General features: G+C 42.5%; 1 protein-coding gene across 2 annotated transcripts in view; it reads right to left on the bottom strand.

The window, feature by feature from the left end:
• Positions 1 to 22,820, bottom strand: part of CEP162 (centrosomal protein 162) — a 256,920-nt gene that overhangs the window by 161,375 nt on the left and 72,725 nt on the right. For both annotated transcript variants that reach the window (XR_011312415.1, XM_069726421.1), the window contains exons 12-14: positions 18,024 to 18,282; positions 17,208 to 17,332; positions 4,301 to 4,558 (exon numbers count right to left, since the gene is read on the bottom strand). Coding sequence is in view for 1 of the 2 variants with exons in the window: in XM_069726421.1 (XP_069582522.1) it covers positions 4,301 to 4,558; positions 17,208 to 17,332; positions 18,024 to 18,282 (642 nt within the window). In the remaining variant the exon portion in view is untranslated. The remainder of the gene's footprint in view (positions 1 to 4,300; positions 4,559 to 17,207; positions 17,333 to 18,023; positions 18,283 to 22,820) is intronic.

Below are 22,820 nucleotides of genomic sequence, written 5' to 3'. Positions count from 1 at the left end.
TGATTTTTTTGTCTAAGTGGTAAAAAAAAAAAAAAAAAAAAAAAAAGCGCAACATTTTCGGTTACCTATATCGTTTCCACTTTTAGTGATCTGGGGTTGGGTGAGGGCTTATTTTTTGCATGCCGAGCTGATGTTTTTAATGATACCATTTCTGTGCATATACGTTCTTTTGATCACCCGTTATTGCATTTTAATGCAATGTCACGGCAACAAAAAAAAAACGTAATTCTGGCGTTTCAAATTTTTCTTGCTACGCCGTTTAGCGATCAGGTTAATCCTTTTTTTTATTGATCAGGCGATTCTGAATGCGGCGATACCAAATATGTGTATATTTGATTTTTTTATTGTTTTATTTTGAATGGGGCGAAAGGGGGGTGATTTAAACTTTTATATATTTTTAAAAAATTTTAAAACTTTTTTTTTAAACTTTTGCCATGCTTCAATAGCCTCCATGGGAGGCTAGAAGCTGGCATAGCCCGATCGGCTCTGCTACATAGCAGCGATGCATAGATCGCTCCTATGTAGCTGAATTACTGCATTGCTATGAGCGCTGACCACAGGGTGGCGCTCATAGCAATCTGGCATCAACAACCATAGAGGTCTTCAATAGACCTCTGGTTGTCATGCCAATGCATCGCTGACCCCCAATCACGTGATGGGGGTCAGCGATGCGCGCATTTCCGGTCGGTTGAAAGCGCTAGTTAAATGCTGCTGTCAGCGTTTGACAGCGGCATTTAACTAGTTAATAGCAGCGGGTGGATCGCGATTTCACCCAGCGCTATTGCGGGCACATGTCAGCTGTGCAAAACAGCTGACATGTCCCGGCTTTGATGCGGCTCACCGCCAGAGCCCGTATCAAAGTGGGGGATCAGCCATCGGACGTACTATCCCGTCCGAGGTCAGAAAGGGGTTAATCAGAGAGACGGCACAGAGACCAAAGGTAGGATGCAGAGTTCCCAAGCAGACACTGACTATCTGTCCATACGACCACAATAAGCTGTACACTCCAAATAGGCAACTTTTATAGAGGAGTGGACAGAAAAAACCTTTACTTACACACAAAAATTGTAAGGCTTGCTTTGGGTTTTCCAATACACTTGTGGGGGACTCCTCAAATGTATGGAGGAAAGTTATATGGTCAGTTGAGGCTAAAATTGAACTGTTTGTTCACTACCGTAAATTCTAGTGCGATAAAACAAGTTTTCTGTTGAAGTCAAAGGCAAACCTGTGTGCCTGGTTTGTGGTGATGCATTAGCAGTAATGAAAGAAGCCAGTCTTGAGCGTCATTACAGTACTAAACACGTAAAACTCAATGCATTGCAAAGTCACATGCGTCTGGATAAAATCAATGCTCTAAAGCGGAGTTTGGAATCACAACAAGCCTGTTTACTTGGCCTCGTAGTAACAGAGACAATGTTATTCAGACAAGCTATGTAGTGAGCGAGCTAATTGCAAAGAAGCTGAGACCTTATTTAGATGGAGAGTTTGTGAAAGAGGGAATGGTGGCTGCTGTGGAGACTGTTAGTTTGTCTCGGAGTACCATCTCAGATCGCATTACTGACTTACCCCAAGACATTGAAAAAACAATCAGATTCAGCAGGAGATATCCAATATTTTTCTCTGGCTTGTGATGAGACAACAGATGTAACAAATACAGCGCAACTGGCCATTTTCGTTTGTGCAACCACTACCGAGTTTGAAATGTGAGAAGAACTGCTGTGACTCGAAGCCATGCCTTGTTTGAGAAAATAATAATTTCACCTTTTATATTGAAAAGATTGACACTCTGCCTCAACTTTTCTTTTTATTGGCCATTTGTAGGATGTCGCACGACTACCTTTAGAAAAGTAACTAAAAAGCATGACTGAGCAAAATAATTTCAGCATCAAAGCAGTGAAATTATTATGCTAAACATGGAAACTATAAATGTCAAAAGAGGAAAATAATAATACCTAAAAGATACATAGGAGCTCGGAAAGATCCAGCTCAGTAATTAGGAATAGCATCTTCCCCTAAATAAAACATGCAGCAGAAAGAAGTAATTGGGTAAAACACATGATGCATCTTGTGTCACAGGTTTATAGCGGCAGAGAAGAGCCAGAAGACCACAGCGTCTGATTTCTCCTACCTCTGCACTGATTAGAAGCACTTCACCTTTATATTAAATGGTGCAAGTTTATTTTAGCAGTGCAGGGGTTAATCTGCTCAGTTGAAATCTCCTAGAAGCTTTCCTGAGTTAAGGCTCTCAGCTGCTTGCCATTAGCCACTCCCATCTCCTATATAATATGGGCCCTGGCTAGCACTCATTGTCAGAGCAAGCTTTCGCTGCCTGGCTGGAGGTTGTTGTTAGTTGTTATAGGAGAAGGCTTTGGGTGGATTTATCTGTGACTGTTGCTAGGTTTTGAGTGTATGATAATTCCCTTTCTTCTCCTACTTTGGTTTAACCTCATCCTGCACTCCCCGATGTATTCCTCTGTTGCATGTGCAACTATATTTGTATGTTTGGTACTTTTCATTACCCCTGTTCATATTACCTTGTTAGTCTGGTTGGTGTATTACAGTACACTACTACTCCCCTCTTCCCAGGGTGAGGGAAGGGTAAAGACTGAGGGCGGATTCAGGAGTTCAATAGCTAATCCAAGGTATGTGGCCCTGGCATCTTCACCATAATAAGTAATCCGGGGATCAGGGCGAGCTAGGACACCCCTAACGTTAGGGACAGGGAAGGAGCCGTTGGGCCAGGAACACTCGACAACAGAGTCATGACACTCTGACTGCTGGAGACACTGAGCCTGAGCTATACATCACATAGGAGATACTGAGCCTGAGTTATAAATGACATTGGGTATACCAAGCATGAGGTATACAGCACATAGTCACAGAAGAAAATTCAGCTCACCACCTGCGATTCCACACTTCTGGAGCATGGATAGCATCTGGGCAGGGTGCAACACCCAATGGAGAAAGCAGAAGAGTCCAGCTCACAGATGAAATCCAAAAAAGTGCATTTTATTATCCAAGGTATATGAAGCAAAGATTAAAATTGTGGTCATAAAAAGAGAGTACAGGCATCTTTTGAAGCGTTTCGAGTGACATGCGCTCTATGTCAAGACTTTTGGATTTCATCTGTGAGCTGGATTTTTCTGCTTTCTCCATACAGCACATAGGGTTCACCGAGCCTAAGGTATATAGCACACGGGTAGGTATGATTATAGGGATTCTAAATTTATAATGTGTCTGTTTTACTACTTTGCAGAAGAATATCACGGTTTGAGAGGAAGAAAATAAACACAACTGTTTTTTTGCATCATATTCTGAGAGCAATAACTTTATTTTTCTGCCTACGGAGTTTTACGAGGGTTGTTTTTGTTATGTAACAAGCTGTAGTTTTTAGTGGAACCACTTTGTGATATATCCGAATGTTTTTGCTTCATTTTATAGGAGGAGAGATGAATATAAAAATGGTAATTCTGTTGTAGTTTTTTTTATGCGATATTCACCTGGCAGTATAAATGATAGATTATTTTTTTTACCGGTTATTATGGAGACCGATATGATGTGTGTCTTTTTTGGAAGTGCTTTTTTATATTAAACTATATTGTATTTAAAAATTGTATTTTTCTTTCTTTTGTATTTTCTTTTTAAAGAGAACCTGTCAAATGCACACATCTGCAGCGCACGCTGTCAATTAAAGCGCCGAACAGCAATTACAGCCACCGTTCACAGGATAGTAACTGTACCGTAACAGATCCAAGCACATCACCATGACTGAAAGCAAGCAGCTCCAAGAAGGATAGTTCATTTTCTACCGGTAGCTGTGCTTTCAGTAGCAGGCAGCATTTTAACGCTACTTACCTGCAGATTATCCCTATTTCTAAAGGTAAATAACTTTTTTTACATGACAAATTCCCTTTAAACACCTAAAAACAAATCAGTAATCAGCACCCTGGACCATCGTCCTGGAAGCCCACGGAGTGAGCGGGAGCCACCTCCCTCTGTTAATCTCCCTAACTACAGTGGTTGCTTTTGACTATGGCATATAAGAAGTTAATTGCGCCACCTTAAACACTGACTGCGCTCAATTACCTATGCTATACTATATGTTCCTTTGGTGAAAATACACTTGCTTTTCACAACCTAATGGAACGTGGCATGTTCGATATGATGTGTACAGTCAGTGAGGTGTTGGAATGTGGCTATATGAGGTGCGTAGCTCGAAAATAACCTCTGATCAAGAAGTGAACAAATTCTAAACGGAATAGAATGTGACCAGCTACTTTTCCAATACTCTATAACCAACCTTTGTTTGAAGAATGAAGTTTTCTCTTTTTAGCTCTTCAATTTCCTTTTCATAATCTATTTTCATCTCTTCTATTTCATGTGTATGTTTATAATCATTTCTTAAAGAGCCTTCTAGGAAAGTCACTGTCTGCCCATGTCCTGCATTTAACTTGTCTTCAACATTCTGGAGTCTCTGAAGAATGGTCAGATCATTGACACCGACATCCGATTCATGGACTTCTGAAGTTCTTTTCTTAGGACCACCAGGAACATTCGACTGAATAATGAGAAATATTAATGCTATTAGTTCAAATGAGTTTTCCACTACTATTTGACCCCCTTTCATATGTCTTAACCCTTCATATCATAACAAATCGCTTGTCTAATATACGGTCACTAGTTACTGAACTCATTCTACGTGGTATACACATGCACTGACTCGGGCGCCATTTCATTGAAGTAATGTATTTCCCCACCAACATAGTAGTGTGCATGTGACGGACACAGCCACAGTTATACATAAAATTACCTACGCTTCCGCTATGAGTGTGCATTTTGGTGTGAGCCATGTTATATTTTGTTAAAATGCAGGCACTATCTCCTGTCTTTTATGTCCAATCCACCCCTCACCTGGGCACATGATACAGACGTAATGAAAAGATCACATCACTGGCTCCTGATGGGGGGGGTTGCTCTTAAATGACTGACATGGGGTCTGAGCATGCAAGCTGAGATGATAGACTTCACTGTCCTCTGCCCACTCAGTGGGCCGTCCTCCGCCCACTGACTGATGCTTTCTAGTTAAGGAGGTTAAGAGGATGAGAGTGGTGATATGCACTAGCTGGGAGATACCAAAGAGATCCAACAGACCTAAAGCCAGAGGAATTTTTGAGAATAAACCATTATTAGAATTTCTCTTGATTTACTTCTGTTGGATCCGATTGGAATCCCACAGCTAGTGCAGATCACCACTCCGATCTTCATAACCTTCTTCTCTATGACAGGCACCTCTTTCCTGGGAGTGCCGCAGCAGCTGAATTTGCTGGTTACTGCAGTTGTGGGATTCAAAACACCAGAAGGTGAGCATTTCCCTGACATCCTATATTATACTATAATTTACCGGATATGACCATATTTGTGCTTGCTGTCTCCCAACTCTACAAATGTTTTCTAGCACAAATGCACATCGCTGCAATACCAAGGTGCTATAAAGCATCGACAGTCAGTGCAGAGGACAGTGAACTCTAATATACGAGCTTGCATGCTCAGTTACAGTGTCAAAGTATTACGTGGCCCACCAAGATGGGCTCATAAGAGAGCTCAGATAATGAAAAATATTAGAAAAACAACTGTTATTAATAGTGATGAGCGAGTATACTCGTTGCTCGGGTTTTCCAGAGCATGCTCGGGTGACCTCCGAGTATTTGTTAGTGCTCGGAGATTAAGTTTTCCTTGCCGCAGCTGACTGATTCACAGCTATTAGACAGCTTGATTACATGTGGGGATTCCCTAGCAACCAGGCAACCCCCACATGTACTCAGCCTGGCTAGTAGCTGTAAATCATTCAGCTGCGGCAAGAAAAACTAAATCTCTGAGCACTAACAAATACTCGGAGGTCACCCGAGCGTGCTCGGAAAAACCCGAGCAACGAGTACACTCGCTCATCACTAATTATTAACAACTAGATGGTGGCCCGATTCTAACGCATCGGGTATTCTAGAATATGCATGTCCACGTAGTATATTGCCCAGCCACGTAGTATATTGCCCAGCCACGTAGTATAATGCCCAGCGACGTAGTATAATGCCCAGCGACGTAGTATATTGCCCAGCCACGTAGTATATAGCAGAGCCACGTAGTATATTGCCCAGCCACGTAGTATAATGCCCAGCGACGTAGTATATTGCCCAGCCACGTAGTATATAGCAGAGCCACGTAGTATATTGCCCAGTCACGTAGTATATTGCACAGTCCACGTAGTATATTGCCCAGCCACGTAGTATATTGCCCAGTCACGTAGTATATTGCCCAGTCACGTAGTATATTGCCCAGTCACGTAGTATATTGCCCAGTCACGTAGTATATTGGCCAGCACAGAGCCACGTAGTATAGAGACTTAAAAAAAAAAACCATATACTCACCTATAGCCCGTTCAAGTCCTGCTATACTTACAATCCGCCGCCTTTCCCGCTATTCGCCACGCTCCCAGGACCGCTCCATTGCAAGCGGCAGCTTTCGGTGCCAGGGCTGGTGTGAGCAGGACCTATGATGACGTTGCGGTCACATGACTGTGACGTCACGGCAGGTCCTTGTCGCACACCAGCCCTGGGACGGGACCTCAGCGGAAGCTGCCGCTTGCAATGGAGCGGTCCGGGAGCGTGGCGAGGAGCGAGAAAGGCGGCGGAGGGTGAGTATAGCAGTTTTTTTTAAATTATTTTTAACATGACATTTTTACTATTGATGCTGCATAGGCAGCATCAATAATAAATAGTTGGGGACACACAGGGTTAATAGCAGCCGTAACGGAGCGCGTTACACCGCGGGCCGTTACCGCTGCCATTAACCCTGTGTGAGCGGTGAGAGGAGGGGATTATGGAGCGGGCGCCGGGCACTGAGTGCAGGGGAGTAGGGGAGGGAGTAATCGTACTGTTGCCGTCGCAGATTGGTCGCGGCAGCCATGACAGGCAGCTGCCGAGACCAATCAGCGAACGAATAACCGTGACAGAAGGACAGACGGAAGTATCCCTTAGACAATTATTTATATAGATTACGATATATGTAAGGGGTCAAATATAACTACACTGGTCAACACAAAAAAAATCATCAACAAAGGTAATATGTCTGTTTTATGGAGTTTGATGTGCTGATTCCAAAAATATGCTTAGTTTTGCTCTATCACATAAAGTTTCTGAGATAGAAGTACTTTTATTATTACGTTATTTCTGCATTTTCAGGCTATGTGCACACGTAGGCCGGTCCTCTGCGGGTTCTCCTGCAGCGGATTTGATAAATCTGCAGGGCAAATCCGCTGCGGTTATCCCTGCAGATTTATCACGGTTTGTCTTGCGGTTTCCGCTGCGGGTTTTACTTCTGCCCTTGTTTTACTATTGATGCTGCATATGCAGCATCAATACTAATGTTAAAAATAATTTAAAAAATGGTTATTCTCACCCCCTGACGTCCCGATCTCCTCGAGGCTGCACGCGGCGGTCCGGTTCCAAAGATGCTGTGCGAGAAGGACCTTCGTGACATCACGGTCATGTGACCACGACGTCATCGCAGGCCCTGCTCGCATAGCAACCCTGAGACCGGACGGCCGCGTGCAGCGCTGGGAGGTGAGTATATCATTATTTTTTATTTTCTTTTTTTTAACCACAAATATGGTTCCCAGGGCCTGGAGAAGAGTCTTCTCTCCTCCACCCCGGGTAGCAACCGCACATTATCCGCTTACTTCCCGCATGGTGGGCACAGCCCCATACGGGAAGTAAGCGGATCAATGCATTTCTATGTGTGCAGAATCGCTGCGATTCTGCACAAAGAAGTGACATGCTGCAAATTGTAAACCGCTGCGTTTCTGAGCAGTTTTTCCCGCAGCATGTGCACAGCGGTTTGCGGTTTCCCATTGGTTTACATGTTTACTGTAAACGCTATGGAAACTGCTGCGGACCCGCAGCTGCAAAATCGCTGCGGTAAAAACCGCAACATGTGCACATAGCCTTAATATATGCTGTTTTTCCTATGTTATTCCCATTTCTTTGCTTGTCTTACTTCGTTGTGAATTTTCTGACAGGGACAACATCAGTAAAGGTTTTATTGAGTTTTATGGGAAAATTTGGAGGCCTTGACAGCCAAGCGTTTACAATTAAAAGATTTCCTTAACAAGCAATCTGCAAAACAGTACCTTAATTGTAAAAATCACATGTTTGTTCATGGTTGTAAAGCCTCCAGGCTTATGAGGCCACTAATTAAAGTAAGACAAGCCAAAACTTATATTCACTCCCTAAAAACCACTAGTGGCCAAAGCACATCGGACCTTAATCTGATCTCTTCAGAATTCTTAAAGTACTACTCGAACCTTTTGTAATTTACACCCAGATGAATCCGGACCAGATAAAGAAAAAAAGCATTTAGAAATTCAGTCCTTTTTATCTAACCTCAAACTACCTAAACTTTCATTAGAACAACAAATAGACTTCTCTAAACCATTCACCTTGGGTGAGGTCCGATCCACTTTGGCAAACAGTCTCATGGGCACATGTTATGGGGAGGAGCTAACTTATGAGGCGGTAAGATTTGAGTCAGTCAGAAAAGGTTGGTGATAGCAGCAAGGACTGTTATGTGAGACTCTGACAGGAGACAGGCATCTACAGGGATCTGAATCCTGCCACAGGGAGATAGAAGAGAAGGCAGGGGACAGCCGCCATTGTGAGAGGATGCATTTCTGGGAGGGCAAGTCACCTCAGAGGGAAGAAAACAGCTCAGCCACTGAGATGTAACGGAGTGAGGGTCTCCACAGAGAGAGAACCTGAAAGCAGCCAATATCACACTGAGAAACTGCCTCTCTACAAATGTTCATCTGTAAGGAATAGGCTGACCCGTTTACCTCACAACTGTATATAGTTATCTACTAGATTACCTCCAGTAAAATCAGTTCTAAATACAAGCTGCCTCTGTCATCTATTGGGGAATTATCTACTTTCTTTTCAATTTTTTGTTTATTAAGAATCAAGAAATAAGCGACAACAACTAGTAAAATAGACGGAGTGATTAATCTGATAAATCTAACATTCAGAACGGCTTGAAAGCCCACATAGTCAACAAGAAGGGACAGATAAATCACCAACAATAGGTAAAATATAATGGTCATATTATCAGTAGTACAATAAATGAAAGATTGTTAGGGTTTTTTTTCGAACAGGTGTGAGCAGTATGTCTAGAATTCCAATTTGAAACAGTTCTGAAATAACTAGAAACCACGAAGAGGGAAAAGACATGGAGCTAATATTACAACTATTACAATATTATAACTAATATTCGATAAACAGCAGATGGGGATGAGGGGAAGGACATAGAATGGGACAGGGGTGGAAGGAAAGCAGGGAGGGGTGGGGGGTGTAGGTCCATTAGTGGTTCGGTAATATCTTATGTCCATGCGTAAGGTCTTATAAATATAGGGAAATAAATTTGGCAGAATTTCTGTAGGATGGTCAAGGTTTCCAGACACGCAGAAAGGAAAGGAGGTTATGTGAAGAGAGTGCTGCCAATTCCTCAATATGGTATAATTGATCGATTTTAAGGATCAGCTGGTTCTTGCTTGGGATACTAGGTGAGCACCATAATGGAAGTATGAGAAGCTTGCCAGCTGTTAGAATAAAGGAGACAAGTCTAGATAGATGTATTTTGTTTGGCTCTATTGGAAGATTTAAAGGGAATCTGTCACCACTTTTTTGGCATATCATGCAAAAATATAATTCAGTTTAGTGTCAGCTCTGCATTATACAAGTACTTTTTATATCTCGTGACTCAACCACCAATGATACATAAATACCATTTTTATTCCTCCCACGGTGTATGTAAATATGCTCGGTCTGGTCTGATGGGTGTGGCTTATTGTCTGTCTCCACCCCCTCCTCGTCTTGCTGTATAATGCAGAGCTGACACTAAATTGAATGATATTTTTACATGAGGCCAAAAAAAGTGGTGACAGATTCCCTTTAAGAAAATATGCTCAGGTTTTAGGATTAAACTTCATCTCGGCTTTGGGAAAATGGCCGCCGCGATCTCTAATGCGCACGCGCGGCATCCCGCGGCCATTTTCCTGAAGCCCCGTGCAGCAGAGCACTCGATCTGCGCACGCGCGGCCCCAGGAAGATGGCCGCCCCCACCGACGAAAGGGATGACAGCGCAGATCGCGCGCTGTGTCTTCACCACTACGCCACTACGCCACCAACGTAAAGCTGAGGAAGAACCAGCGATGTCACCACGCCCTCCCGACCTGACCAGCCTGATTGACAGGCGAAAACGGCGACTTTGGTAAGTTATTTCTCAGCATACATGGGGAATCGGGGTACACTACATACACTATAGGAACACACAGCGCAGGCCCTATTTAACAGTATTTATAGCTCAATCTCAAAAAACGGGGTGACAGGTTCCCTTTAAGCTTAATTTTGTCCGATGAATGAGAGTACATCTGAAGTATGGCTGCTGTCATTAGAGGGGGAAAATTAAAACAGTTAAGAGTTTCTTGTAGCAAGATCCAATCCACTCTGTCAAATGCTTTCTCCGCATCGGTGCCCAGGAGCACCAATGGGAGTCTGTGATGATTAGAGTATTGCATCAAATGAAGGACTCACCAGGCGTTTTCCTTACTCTCTCTTCCTTTAATGAAACCGGTCTGGTCTGGTGAAATCAAGCTTGGCAAATATTCTGCAATGCGTTTTGCAAGCATGCTACCATAAGTTTTCACATCCACATTTAGTAGGGAAATCGGTCTATAGTTGCTACAGAGTTCTGGATCTTTGCCTTCCTTGTGTATAAGGGAAATGTGAGCTTCCAAAATTTGAGGGGGGAAAGGGTTACCTTGGAGTACCTCATTACACATCTTGAGAAAATGGGTATCAAGGGTCTCGGAAAAGGTCTTTTAGTATATAATGGGGAGACCGTTAGGTACGTGGGTTTTTCCCATGAGACTGTTTGCCAAAGTGGATCGGACCTCACCCAAGGTGAATGGTTTAGAGAAGTCTATTTGTTGTTCTAATGAAAGTTTAGGTAGTTTGAGGTTAGATAAAAAGGACTGAATTTCTAAATGCTTTTTTTCTTTATCTGGTCCGGATTCATCTGGGTGTAAATTACAAAAGGTTCGAGTAGTACTTTAAGAATTCTGAAGAGATCAGATTAAGGTCCGATGTGCTTTGGCCACTAGTGGTTTTTAGGGAGTGAATATAAGTTTTGGCTTGTCTTACTTTAATTAGTGGCCTCATAAGCCTGGAGGCTTTACAACCATGAACAAACATGTGATTTTTACAATTAAGGTACTGTTTTGCAGATTGCTTGTTAAGGAAATCTTTTAATTGTAAACGCTTGGCTGTCAAGGCCTCCAAATTTTGATGCAACCGGGTTCTTTTATGTTCAGTTTCTGGTAGATATATTTCCTTATAGAGTTCTTGCGTAATCTTTTTGCGTTGTTTATTGAGGTGAGAAGCTATGGAAATCAGTTAACAGCTTTATGAGTTTCCCACACCAAAACTCAATTCTAACGTGCCATTAATCTTGAAAAAGTCAGTGTATTTTGCTTTCGCTGTCTGTTAAAGTCTGAATTTAGGAGTGATTAATTTAGTCTCCAACTCAATATACAGAGTGGGGTTTAGAGAGTGAAAAGCAAACAGACTATCGAGTGGTCGGAGTGAATCGAGGGGGATATTTCTGCTTTCACGTTTTTGACAGTAGAGGCCTTGGTAAGAAAACAATCAATCATACGATAGGAGTTGTGGGGGTGAGAGAAGTAAAGGCAAGATCCTAGGAGTGTAGGTGCAGCCAGATGTCAATTAGTGAGAGAGTATGAAGTGATTTTTTTATCCTAACAATATTTTGATATGAGATCTGACATTTGTTTGAGGTGGAATCTACGATAGAATCTAAGATAATGTTAAGGTCTCCTCCAAAGATTGTTATGCCTTCCATAAAAGAACGGAAGAGATTTAATTTGGAAATGGCTCATTTAATTTGCTTCTTATTGGGGGTGTAAAGGTTACCAATAGTTACCAGGGTTTCTGCCAGAAGGCCTTTCACAAAAATATATCGCCTTTCTGTATCTGTCAACGAGTCAATCAGGAGGAAGGGAGTACATTTGTCAAATGCAATTGACACCCCTCTAGAGCTCTTCTGGGGGGAAAGTAGAATAATACCACTGATTGTAATTAGTTTTTTTTAACAGAGGGGAGCTTCTCTGTTTGAAAGTGGGTTTCTTGCAAAAGAAGTACAGTACAGACCAAAAGTTTTGACACACCTCATTTAAAGATTTTTCTATATTTTCATGACTATGAAAATTGTACATTCACACTGAAGGCATCAAAACCATGAATTAACACATGTGGAATTACATACGTAACAAAAAAGTGTGAAACAACTGAAATTATGTCTTATATTCTAGGTTCTTCAAAGTAGCCAACTTTTGCTTTGATGACTGCTTTGCACACTCTTGGCATTCTCTTGATGAGCTTCAAGAGGTAGTCACTGGGAATGGTTTTCACTTCACAGGAGTGCCCTGTCAGGCTTAAGTGGGATTTCTTGCCTTATAAATGGGGTTGGGACCATCAGTTGTGTTGTGCAGAAGTCTGGTGGATACACAGCTGATAGTCCTACTGAATAGACTGTTAGAATTTGCATTATGGCAAGAAAAAAGCAGCTACGAGTGGCCATCATTACTTTAAGAAATGAAGGTCAGTCAGTCTGAATAATTGGGAAAACTTTGAAAGTGTCCCCAAGTGCAGTGGCAAAAACCATCAAGCGCTACAAAGCAACTGACTCACATGAGGACAGCCCGAGGAAAGGAAGACCAAGAGTCCCCTCTGATTCTGAGGATAAGTTTATCCTAGTCACCAGCCTCAGAAATCGCAGGTTAACAGCAGCTCAGATTAGGGACTAGGTCAATGCCACACAGAGTTTTAGCAGCAGACACATCTCTACAACAACTGTTAATAGGAGACTTTGTGCATCAGGCCTTCATGGTAAAATAGCTGCTAGGAAACCACTTCTAAGGACAGGCAACAAGCAGAAGAGACTTGTTTGGGCTAAAGAACACAAGGAATAGACATTAGACCAGTGGAAATCTGTGCTTTGGTCTGAGGAGTCCAAATTTGAGATCTTTGGTTCCAACCACAGTGTCTTTGTGCGAGGCAGAAAAGGTGAACGGATGGACTCTACATGCCTGGTTCCCACCGTGAAGCATGGAGGAGGAGGTGTGATAGTGTGGGGGTGCTTTGCTGGTGACACTGTTGGGGATTTATTCAAAATTGAAGGCATACTGAACCAGCATGGCTACCACAGCATCTTGCAGCGGCATGCTATTCCATCCGGTTTGCGTTTAGTTGGACCATCATTTATTTTTCAACAGGACAATGTCCCCAAACACACCTCCAGGCTGTGTAAGGGCTATTTGACCAAGAAGGAGAGTGACGGGGTGCTACGCCAGATGACCTGGCCTCCACAGTCACCAGACCTGAACCCAATCAAGATGGTTTGGGGTGAGCTGGACCGCAAAGTGAAGGCAAAAGGGCCAACAAGTGCTAAGCAACTCTGGGAACTCCTTCAAGATTGTTGGAAGACCATTCCCGGTGACTACCTCTTGAAGCTCATCAAGAGAATGCCAAGAGCGTGCAAAGCAGTCATCAAAGCAAAAGGTGGCTACTTTGAAGAACCTAGAATATAAGACATAATTTCAGTTTCACACTTTTTTGTTAAGTATATAATTCCACATGTGTTAATTCATAGTTTTGATGCCTTCAGTGTGAATGTACAATTTTCATAGTCATGAAAATACAGAAAAATCTCTAAATGAGAAGGTGTGTCCAAACTTTTGGTCTGTACTGTATCTTAAAGTTTTCTTTTCTGAACCTGTTTAATGTCTGAGATATCGGAATAGGGGAATTTAGGCAGTGCGTGTTGAAGCTTGCTAATTTAAGAGTGTCCTGTTTAGTTTCCATGAGAGAAAAAGTAAGTACGTAGACCTTTAATCTTTATAGCAATCAGGATGAACGTAGGGAATGGGAATGAAAAGGGTATTAAAGGGCAGGTGGGGCATGAGATCATTAGGGTAATAGAAACAAAAGTAGTACACAAGTGTAAGTGCATTTAACAGTAACATTAACCATGTTAAAGTGGAACAGTAAGCATTAATGAGAACGTGGTAGCACCGCCGCTATAGCCTCCGTATTTGGCCAGTTATCTCCATTCCCGCTGGGCAAAATCCCTCTGTACACACATAGCAAGAGAAAATAAAGATGAAACTAGACAGACCCCACGGGAAGAGAGATGCCCACCAGTGATCAGTGAGGAGAGCACAGAATATATGTAGAGCATTTTCAAACTAGCAATATCAAGTGGAAAAGGCCACTACTGTGAGAATCTCTACTTAAGCAAAAAAAATAAAAATTAACAGAGAAGCAGTGATGACGTTACTTGAACAGTCAAAATATTGCAGGACAGCTAAGTAAAAAAAAAGAAAAAAAAAAGAAATGTTTATGCTCAGGTTATACCCGGCTCTCAGTTCTTTAGATCATCCATTTTCACTATCAGGAGGAGCAGAAGGATGTTTCGTTGGCTTGCGTCTAGGTCGCTGGGTTTTGGAAGACAACCACGCTCCAAGGAGATGGCTGGCTCATGAGATTTAGGGAAGATGTAAAGTGAGATGCTTCCAGGTCTGGATACTTTTCTAGAGTGATCCCCAATTCTTTACATACTTCTTGTATCTCCACTAAGGTCCTTGCTTGGATGCGCTTGTCTTTAGCGGTTATTGCAATGCCAAAAAGGGTACTGACAGCGATATTGACACTGGTTGTGATGTAAGGCTTCCGTGAAAGGTTACAGTAAGCATCTCTTATTGCGTGTCAAGGTCGCTAGGTCCTGGAAAATCAAGATCGGAGAATCCTCATATGTGATATCCTTCATTTCCCTTGACCGTCTTAATATTAAGTCTTTAGAGCGGAAGTCTAAGAAACGACAAATGACATCACATGGAGGGTCCCCGGTCTAGGCCTGGGTCTTAGTGACTTGTGGACTCTCACTATCTCAATGTGAGAGGAATCTTCTTGGGACAAGATTTTAGAGAATATCACTATCATAGTTGGAGATAATGCTTCAGCTGCTACCGATTCGGGGATGCCTTTTATACGCATGTTATTTCATCTCTCCCTATTTTCATGATCTTCAAGAATGGAGTATATTTGGTTAATTTGGCCTTCTTGACTTTGAGAGCATGTTATGATGGCGTTAGTTTGTTGAATTAAGGTGGAGTCTGAAGCCTCCACTCTTTGGCCTATCTGTGATGTTTCTTCCTTGATGTCAGACAGATCTTTAACAACCGGTTCTAGAGACTTGGCGAGTATCCTTTTTATAAAGGACCGGGATACAGGGTGTTCACTTGAAGATCTGCAGTCGTCCACATCACTCTCCATTTCAGAGTCAGAGTCGTCTAAAAAACGCAAGTCAAAAGATGACGGGAGCACAGATTTGTTTGTTTTTTTTATTGAGGAATTTGTTCTGGTCTACCTGGGTAAGGGAGGCATTAGATCTGCAGGATGCCTCTGAAGCTTTGTTGCCAATTTTGACTATTATAAGATGTCCAAGTTCACCCTTGAAGGGTGAGGACTTGTTTTTTGCGCAGCGAGCTGACGTTTTTAATGATACAATTTTGGTGCAGATACGATCGTTTGATCGCCTGTAATTGCATTTTAATGCAATGTCGCGGTGACCAAAAAAATGTAATTCTGGCGGTTTCACTTTTTTTCCTCGCCATGTTTAGCGATCAGGTTAATCCTTTTTTTATATTGATAGATCAGGCGATTCTGAACGTGGCGATACCATATGTGTATGTTTGATTTTCTTAATCGTTTTATTTTGAATGTGGTGATTTGAACTTTTAAATTTTTTAAAGATTTTTAAAAAATTTTTTTTTTTTACTTTTGGCATGCTTCAATAGTCTAATGGGAGACTGGAAGCTGCTATAACTTGATCAGGTGGTGCTCACAGCAAGCGGGCAGTGACAACCATAGAGGTCTCCAGGAGACCTCTGGTTGTCATGTCAACCCAGCGGTGACCCGCGATCACGTGACGGGGATCACCGGTGGGTGGCTTTTCGGCGCAATCGCCGGAAATGCATGTTAAATGTCACTGTCAGCGTTTCTCTTCCTCCAAACACGGCGAGTTGAGTTAATGACAAAGAGTTCAATTTTTGTCTCATCTGACCACAGCACCTTCGAAGTCCCAATCACTCACAGAATCATCCAGGTATTCATTGGCACACTTCAGATGGGCCTGCACATGTGCCTTCTTGAGCAGGGGGACCTTACGGGCATTGCAGGATTTTAAACCTTTACGCCCTAATGTGTTATCAATGGTTTTCTTGGTGACTGTGGTCCCAGCTGCCTTGAAATAATTAAAAAGTTCCCCCCGTGTAGTTTAAGGCTGATCTCTCACCTTCCTCATGATCAAGGATACCCCATGAGGTGAGATTTTGCATGTTGCCCCAGATCAATGTCAATTGACAGTCATTTTGTATTTCTTCCATTTTCTTGCTATTGCACCAACAGTTGTCTCCTTCTCACCCAGCGTCTTACTTATGGTTTTGTAGCCCATTCCAGCTTTGTGCAGGTCTATGATCTTATCCTTGATATCCTAATAAAGCTCTTTGGTCTTGCCCATCTTGTAGAGGTTACAGTCTGGTTGATTGAGTCTGTGGACAGGAGTCTTTTATAAAGGTGACTATGTAAGACAGCTGTCTTTAATGCAGGTATCGAGTTGATTAGGAGCGTCTAACAGGTATGTAGGAGCCAGAACTCATAATGGTTGGTAGGGGTTCAAATACTTATTCCTCACTGCAAAATGCAAATAAATTTATAGAATTTATGCTGTGATTTTCTGGATTTTATTTTTGATATTCTCTCTCTCAATTTTAAAATTAACCTACCCTTAAAATTATAGACTGTTCATGTCTTTGTCAGTGTGTAAACTTATCAAATCAGCAAGGGATCAAATACTTATTTCCCCCCACTGTATTTAAGCCATTTCACTGTTAGGTCTTCAAATGAAAGCGTGAGAGACAGGAGGTTACCATATACCCTCTGTAGGACGTCAATATGTTGGGTCCTGATGCAGCAAGTTAAGTACAAGCAGACTATGCAAACTTCCAAACTAATGATTAACCACACCTTTTCACAGTCTTTAGCGTCTCCAATATTGGCTTCAGCAGCAGTCTCTTGATGCTCCATTTTGTCTTTTGAAAAGCTGCTTGCATTTTCTGCAAACCGTATAGATTTAGTAGCAGACAACACACCTAAGAGAGATAAAAACAAATTTGCTGAGCTAGTGCTTCTACTAAACGAAAACAAAAAGTAGCTCACTAATAACTCAAGGCATCCTGTGACTAGAAACATGCTACCCGAATTACAGGCAGTATGACTCTCAGTCTGGCTGGGTGATTGCGGCTGGGTATGTTTGCATCAGAGAAAACGGTTTGTAAAGCTGGCCAGAGACTATAGGGAGAAGCCTGATTAGTCCTTGCCCTGCTCCAGTTGATTGACAGGTCTCTCCCATGTCTGTAAGTAAATAGGGAGAGACCTGTTAATCAACTGGACTGGGGGATGGGGAAGTGTGCTAGGGGCTGTGTGGACTAGTCATGTCTATCCCTATAGTTCCCAGGTGAGCTTTCTCTCTGAAAGGCAGCGGCTTTGCAGAGGCAAACATGGCAGCCAAACTCCACAGCAGCATGAATCTAGTGACTGGTTCTCTTGGTGTTTTCCCACAATAAAAAAAATTATGGCTTCTTCACAAGTTAGGTGAAACTCATTGTATTGCTGGGCTCCACACCGATTATTCGTTCTAGGGTCCTGAGTCCCGTATTCCTCCTTACCTACACAACTGGGGCAAGGATGTTGATGTGCATACACGATGCAGCTCTGAATAATTTCTATTGTAGTGAACACAGGAGTCTAATGTATAGTTACATTTAATGGAATCATCAATACCTTTTGATTTCTGAGATGTAGGCGACTTCCATTTCATGTCCGTATGGAATTCCTTGGACTTTAAGCCGTCATCATCAGAAGTCCGCTTCATTTGTATGCTAACCTTTCCATAGCCAGAGCTCTTCACATGAGAAAAATGTGGGTTTTGTATTCTTTTTAGATAAGACTGAGGACTGCTGACCATCTTGCTTGAGTGCTTGTTATGAATCAGGCCTGAAGTAGCTGCACTTACAGCAGGATAACTTCCATGTTTGTCAGCCTATGTGAAAAACATTTTACTTGCGATTTCAAGAAATGAATGCATTCACAATTATCATGAATAAAAGACACCAAGCAAATCACCGCACAACAGACAACATTCCCGGAGGAAGTAACGTATATATCCATGTATAAGCCGACCCAAGTATAAGCCGAGGAACTTAATTTTGCCTCGAAAAACTGGGAAAACGTATTAACTCGAGTATAAGCCGGGTATGCATTGTCCCCCTAATCCCTATTCTGGTATGCATGGTTCCTCATCCCCATCCTGGTATGCATGGTTCCTCATCCCCATCCTTGTATACATGGCTCCTCATCCCCATCCTTGTATGCATGGCTCCATATCCCCATCCTTGTATGCATGGCTCCTTATCCCCATCCTTGTCTGCATGGCTCGCTATCCCCATCCTTGTCTGCAGGCTCCTCATTCCCATCCTTGTGTGCATGGCTCCTCATTCCCATCCTTGTGTGCATGGCTCCTCATCCCCATCCTTGTATGCATGGCTCCTCATCCCCATCCTTGTATGCATGGCTCGCTATCCCCATCCTTGTCTGCAGGCTCCTCATTCCCATCCTTGTGTGCATGGCTCCTCATCCCCATCCTTGTATGCATGGCTCCTCATCCCCATCCTTGTATGCATGGATCCTCATCCCCATCCTTGTATGCATGATTCCTTATTCCCATCCTTGTATGCATGGCTCCTTATCCCTGTCCTTGTATGTATGGCCCCCATGAGAAAAGCAGGAAAAACAAAAAAAAAAAAAACATCCTACTTACCTTCCTTGCGTGCCCTTGCAGCATCTCGTTCCGGTGCCAGAAGCTCCTGCTGCCGAGCGATCATGTGTCTCCGCTCATTAAGTGTATGAATATTCACCTCTCCCCATGCCTAGGGGAGTGGAGAGAGGTGAATACTTATTACCTTAATGAGCATGCACACGTGAGCGCACGGGAGCTGCTGGAAGCTGGCGACTGCTGCTGACACTGTGTGCACGCTACAAGAAAAATTAATGTTCACTGCCTGTGCAGTGCGATAAAAACATGAAATTAGTGTCTGTAGCAAACTGCTTAGGCCTCTTTCACACTTCCGTTTGCTGGCGGGCGTCGTAATGCGTTGTTGTGACGTGTCGACGTACGTTGTGAAAATAGTGAAAAACGTGTGTAACGCATCCAGTGTTTTGACAGATGCGTTGTTTGTGTTGTTGCCTGAATTTCAATGTAGAGAGAGAGAGTGTGAGTGAGTGAGTGAGAGAGAGAGAGAGAAATAATTTTCCCCATACTAGAAAAATTTCAGGCATGCTCAGAAGAGAAAAACGCAATACGTCGCTGGATTCCTGCTTTTCACAGGCAACGATGCATCCTGCGTCCATAGGCTGCCATTATAACCAACGACGTATGCCGCAGGGTGCGTCATTGCACGGTTTTGTGATGCTTTAAAAAACAAACAAAAAAACACAAAACGTTTCATTGAATGTTTTTTCCCCAGACGACGGACCGCTATTCTCCGACGGATCCAGTGCACGACAGATGAAATGGATGGCCATCCGTCAAAATCCGTCGCTAATACAATTCTATGGGAAAAAACAGGATCCTGCAGAAAAATTTGCAGGACCGTGTTTTTTCACAACTTGACGGATTTCGATGGAAGGAAAAAGACAGAAGTGTGAAAGAGGCCTTAGCCATCAATGGAAAAGATTTGTGCCAAGAAAAACTAATTTACTCTACAATAAACCACGATAATGTACATAAAATAAAAGCCCAATGTCTTGATTTGCACACCTTGCTTTTTGTGGCATTTTCCATTTGGCTTACGGCTTAAAGGGAAGCTGTCAGCAGGTAATGTTGTGTAACAGCATGATGTAGGGGCTGAGACTCTAATTTCAGCAATGTGTCACTTATTAGCCTGTGTGCTGTTTCAATACAGTGCTTCATCTTCAGTAGATACTCACTGCTGGACTAGCTGCCTACATGTCTCCTGGTCCAACTCAGCCTCCACCACGCATTACTATCAATATACAATGTACATAGAAAGCTGCTAATCAGTGGTGTGGGAAGAGTTAGCTTTCTGAGGACGGCTAAATCTGAAATAGAACTCATGATCCTATCACAACTGATGCACCCAGTAAAGTAAGTGATACATTGCTGGAATCAGGGTCACTATCTCTAGATTATGCTCCTCTCAGATGAATTAGTAAACATCTCTTGACGGATTCCCTTTAAGTGGATGGGGCCCAGTGGGTGCCTGAGCTCTTCTGCCCCCATGGAAAACAATTTTGAAAATTCTGCGTCTGTGAACTATGCTGCTGCGGCTCATGATTGTCCTGTATTACCCATGCGGGTGGGCGGTCACATAAATCACTGACAACTAGAGATATTCATGGAGGTAGCCACAATAAGGAAAGACTCACAGAACAATCAACAACATTAACCCCTTCGTGATCACCAATACGTCTTTTTACTGACCTCACATAACAGACAGCAGCATCCCCTGACTGGTGAAAATGCAGCAGTTGTGGGCTGTATACTATAGCTGTATCACCATTGATTGGTGTTGGCACCAACAATGGCTTTTTTTTACCCCTTAGATGCTGCTGTCAAAAGTGACAACGGCATCTAAATGGTTAACAGAGTGTGAAGGCTTTCTCTTTAACCCCGTTGTCATCCTGAGATCATGATTGTGTGGTCCTGGTGTTGGTCATGGCAATTCAATGCCAAATAAAAGCTATAGAGTCTGCCGGCTATAGCGGCCTGTTCAAATGTTATAAAGATTTAGGTGGTAAAAAACATTTTTTCCTTACGGTCATGTCACTTTGTATTAATTTCTGAAAAGCACCTGAAGAGTTAATAAACTACCTGACAGCAGTTTTGAATAATTTAGGGGAACGGTTTTTAACCCCTTTACCTCCAAGGGTGGTTTGCACGTTAATGACCGGGCCAATTTTTACAATTCTGACCACTGTCCCTTTATGAGGTTATAACTCTGGAACGCTTCAATGGATCCCAGTGAATCTGACATTGTTTTCTCGTGACATATTGTACTTCATGACAATGGTAAAAATTCTTTGATAGTACCTGCGTTTATTTGTGAAAAAAACGGAAATTTGGCGAAAATTATGAAAATTTCGCAATTTTCCAACTTTGAATTTTAATGCAATTAAATCAAAGAGATATGTCACACAAAATACTTAAAGGGACACTGTCACCTGGATTTGGAGGGAACAATCTTCAGCCATGGAGGCGGGGTTTTGGGGTTTTTGATTCACCCTTTCCTTACCCGCTGGCTGCATGCTGGCTGCAATATTGGATTGAAGTTCATTCTCTGTCCTCCATAGTACACGCCTGCGCAAGGCAAGATTACCTTGTGCAGGCATGTACTACTGAGGACAGAGAATGAACTTCAATCCAATATTGCAGCCAGCATGCAGCCAGCGGGTAAGGAAAGGGTGAATCAAAAACCCCAAAACCCCGCCTCCATGGCTGAAGATTGTTCCCTCCAAATTCAGGTGACAGTGTCCCTTTAATAAGTAACATTTCCCACATGTCTACTTTACATCAGCACAATTTTGGAACCAAAATTTTTTTTTGTTAGGGAGTTATAAGGGTGAAAAGTTGACCAGCAATTTCTCATTTCTACAACACCATTTTTTTTTTTAGGGACCACATCTCATTTGAAGTCATTTTGAGGGGTCTATATGATAGAAAATATCCAAGTGTGACACCATTCTAAAAACTACACCCCTCAAGGTGCTCAAAACCACATTCAAGAAGTTTATTAACCCTTCTGGTGCTTCACAGGAATTTTTTGAATGTTTAAATAAAAATGAACATTTAACTTTTTTTCACAAAAAATTTAATTCAGATCCAATTTGTTTTATTTTACCAAGGGTAACAGGAGAAAATGGACCCCAAACATTGTTGTACAATTTGTCCTGAGTACGCCAATACCCCACATGTGGGGGTAAACCACTGTTTGGGCGCATGGCACAGCTCGGAAGCGAAGGAGCGCCATTTGACTTTTCAATGCAAAATTGACTGGAATTGAGATGGGACGCCATGTTTCGTTTGGAGAGCCCCTGATGTGCCTAAACATTGAAACCCCCCACAAGTGACACCATTTTGGAAAGTAGACCCCCTAAGGAACTTATCTAGAGGTGTGGTGAGCTCTTTGACCCACCAAGTGCTTCACAGAAGTTTATAATGTAGAACCGTAAAAATAAAAAATCATATTTTTTCACAAAAATTATCTTTTCGCCCCCAATTTTTTTATTTTTCCAAGGGTAAGAGAAGAAATTGGACCCCAAAAGTTGTTGTACAATTTGTCCTGAGTACGCTGATACCCCATATGTGGGGGTAAACCACTGTTTGGGCAGATGGGAGAGCTCGGAAGGGAAGGAGCGCCGTTTGACTTTTCAATGCAAAATTGACAGGAATTGAGATGGGACGCCATGTTGCGTTTGGAGAGCCACTGATGTGCCTAAACATTGAAACCCCCCACAAGTGACACCATTTTGGAAAGTAGACCCCCTAAGGAACTTATCTAG

Source organism: Ranitomeya imitator, chromosome 5 (genome assembly GCF_032444005.1).
Source record: "Ranitomeya imitator isolate aRanImi1 chromosome 5, aRanImi1.pri, whole genome shotgun sequence".
NCBI classification, from domain to species: domain Eukaryota; kingdom Metazoa; phylum Chordata; class Amphibia; order Anura; family Dendrobatidae; genus Ranitomeya; species Ranitomeya imitator.
This window is presented reverse-complemented; position numbering and strand designations above follow the sequence as displayed.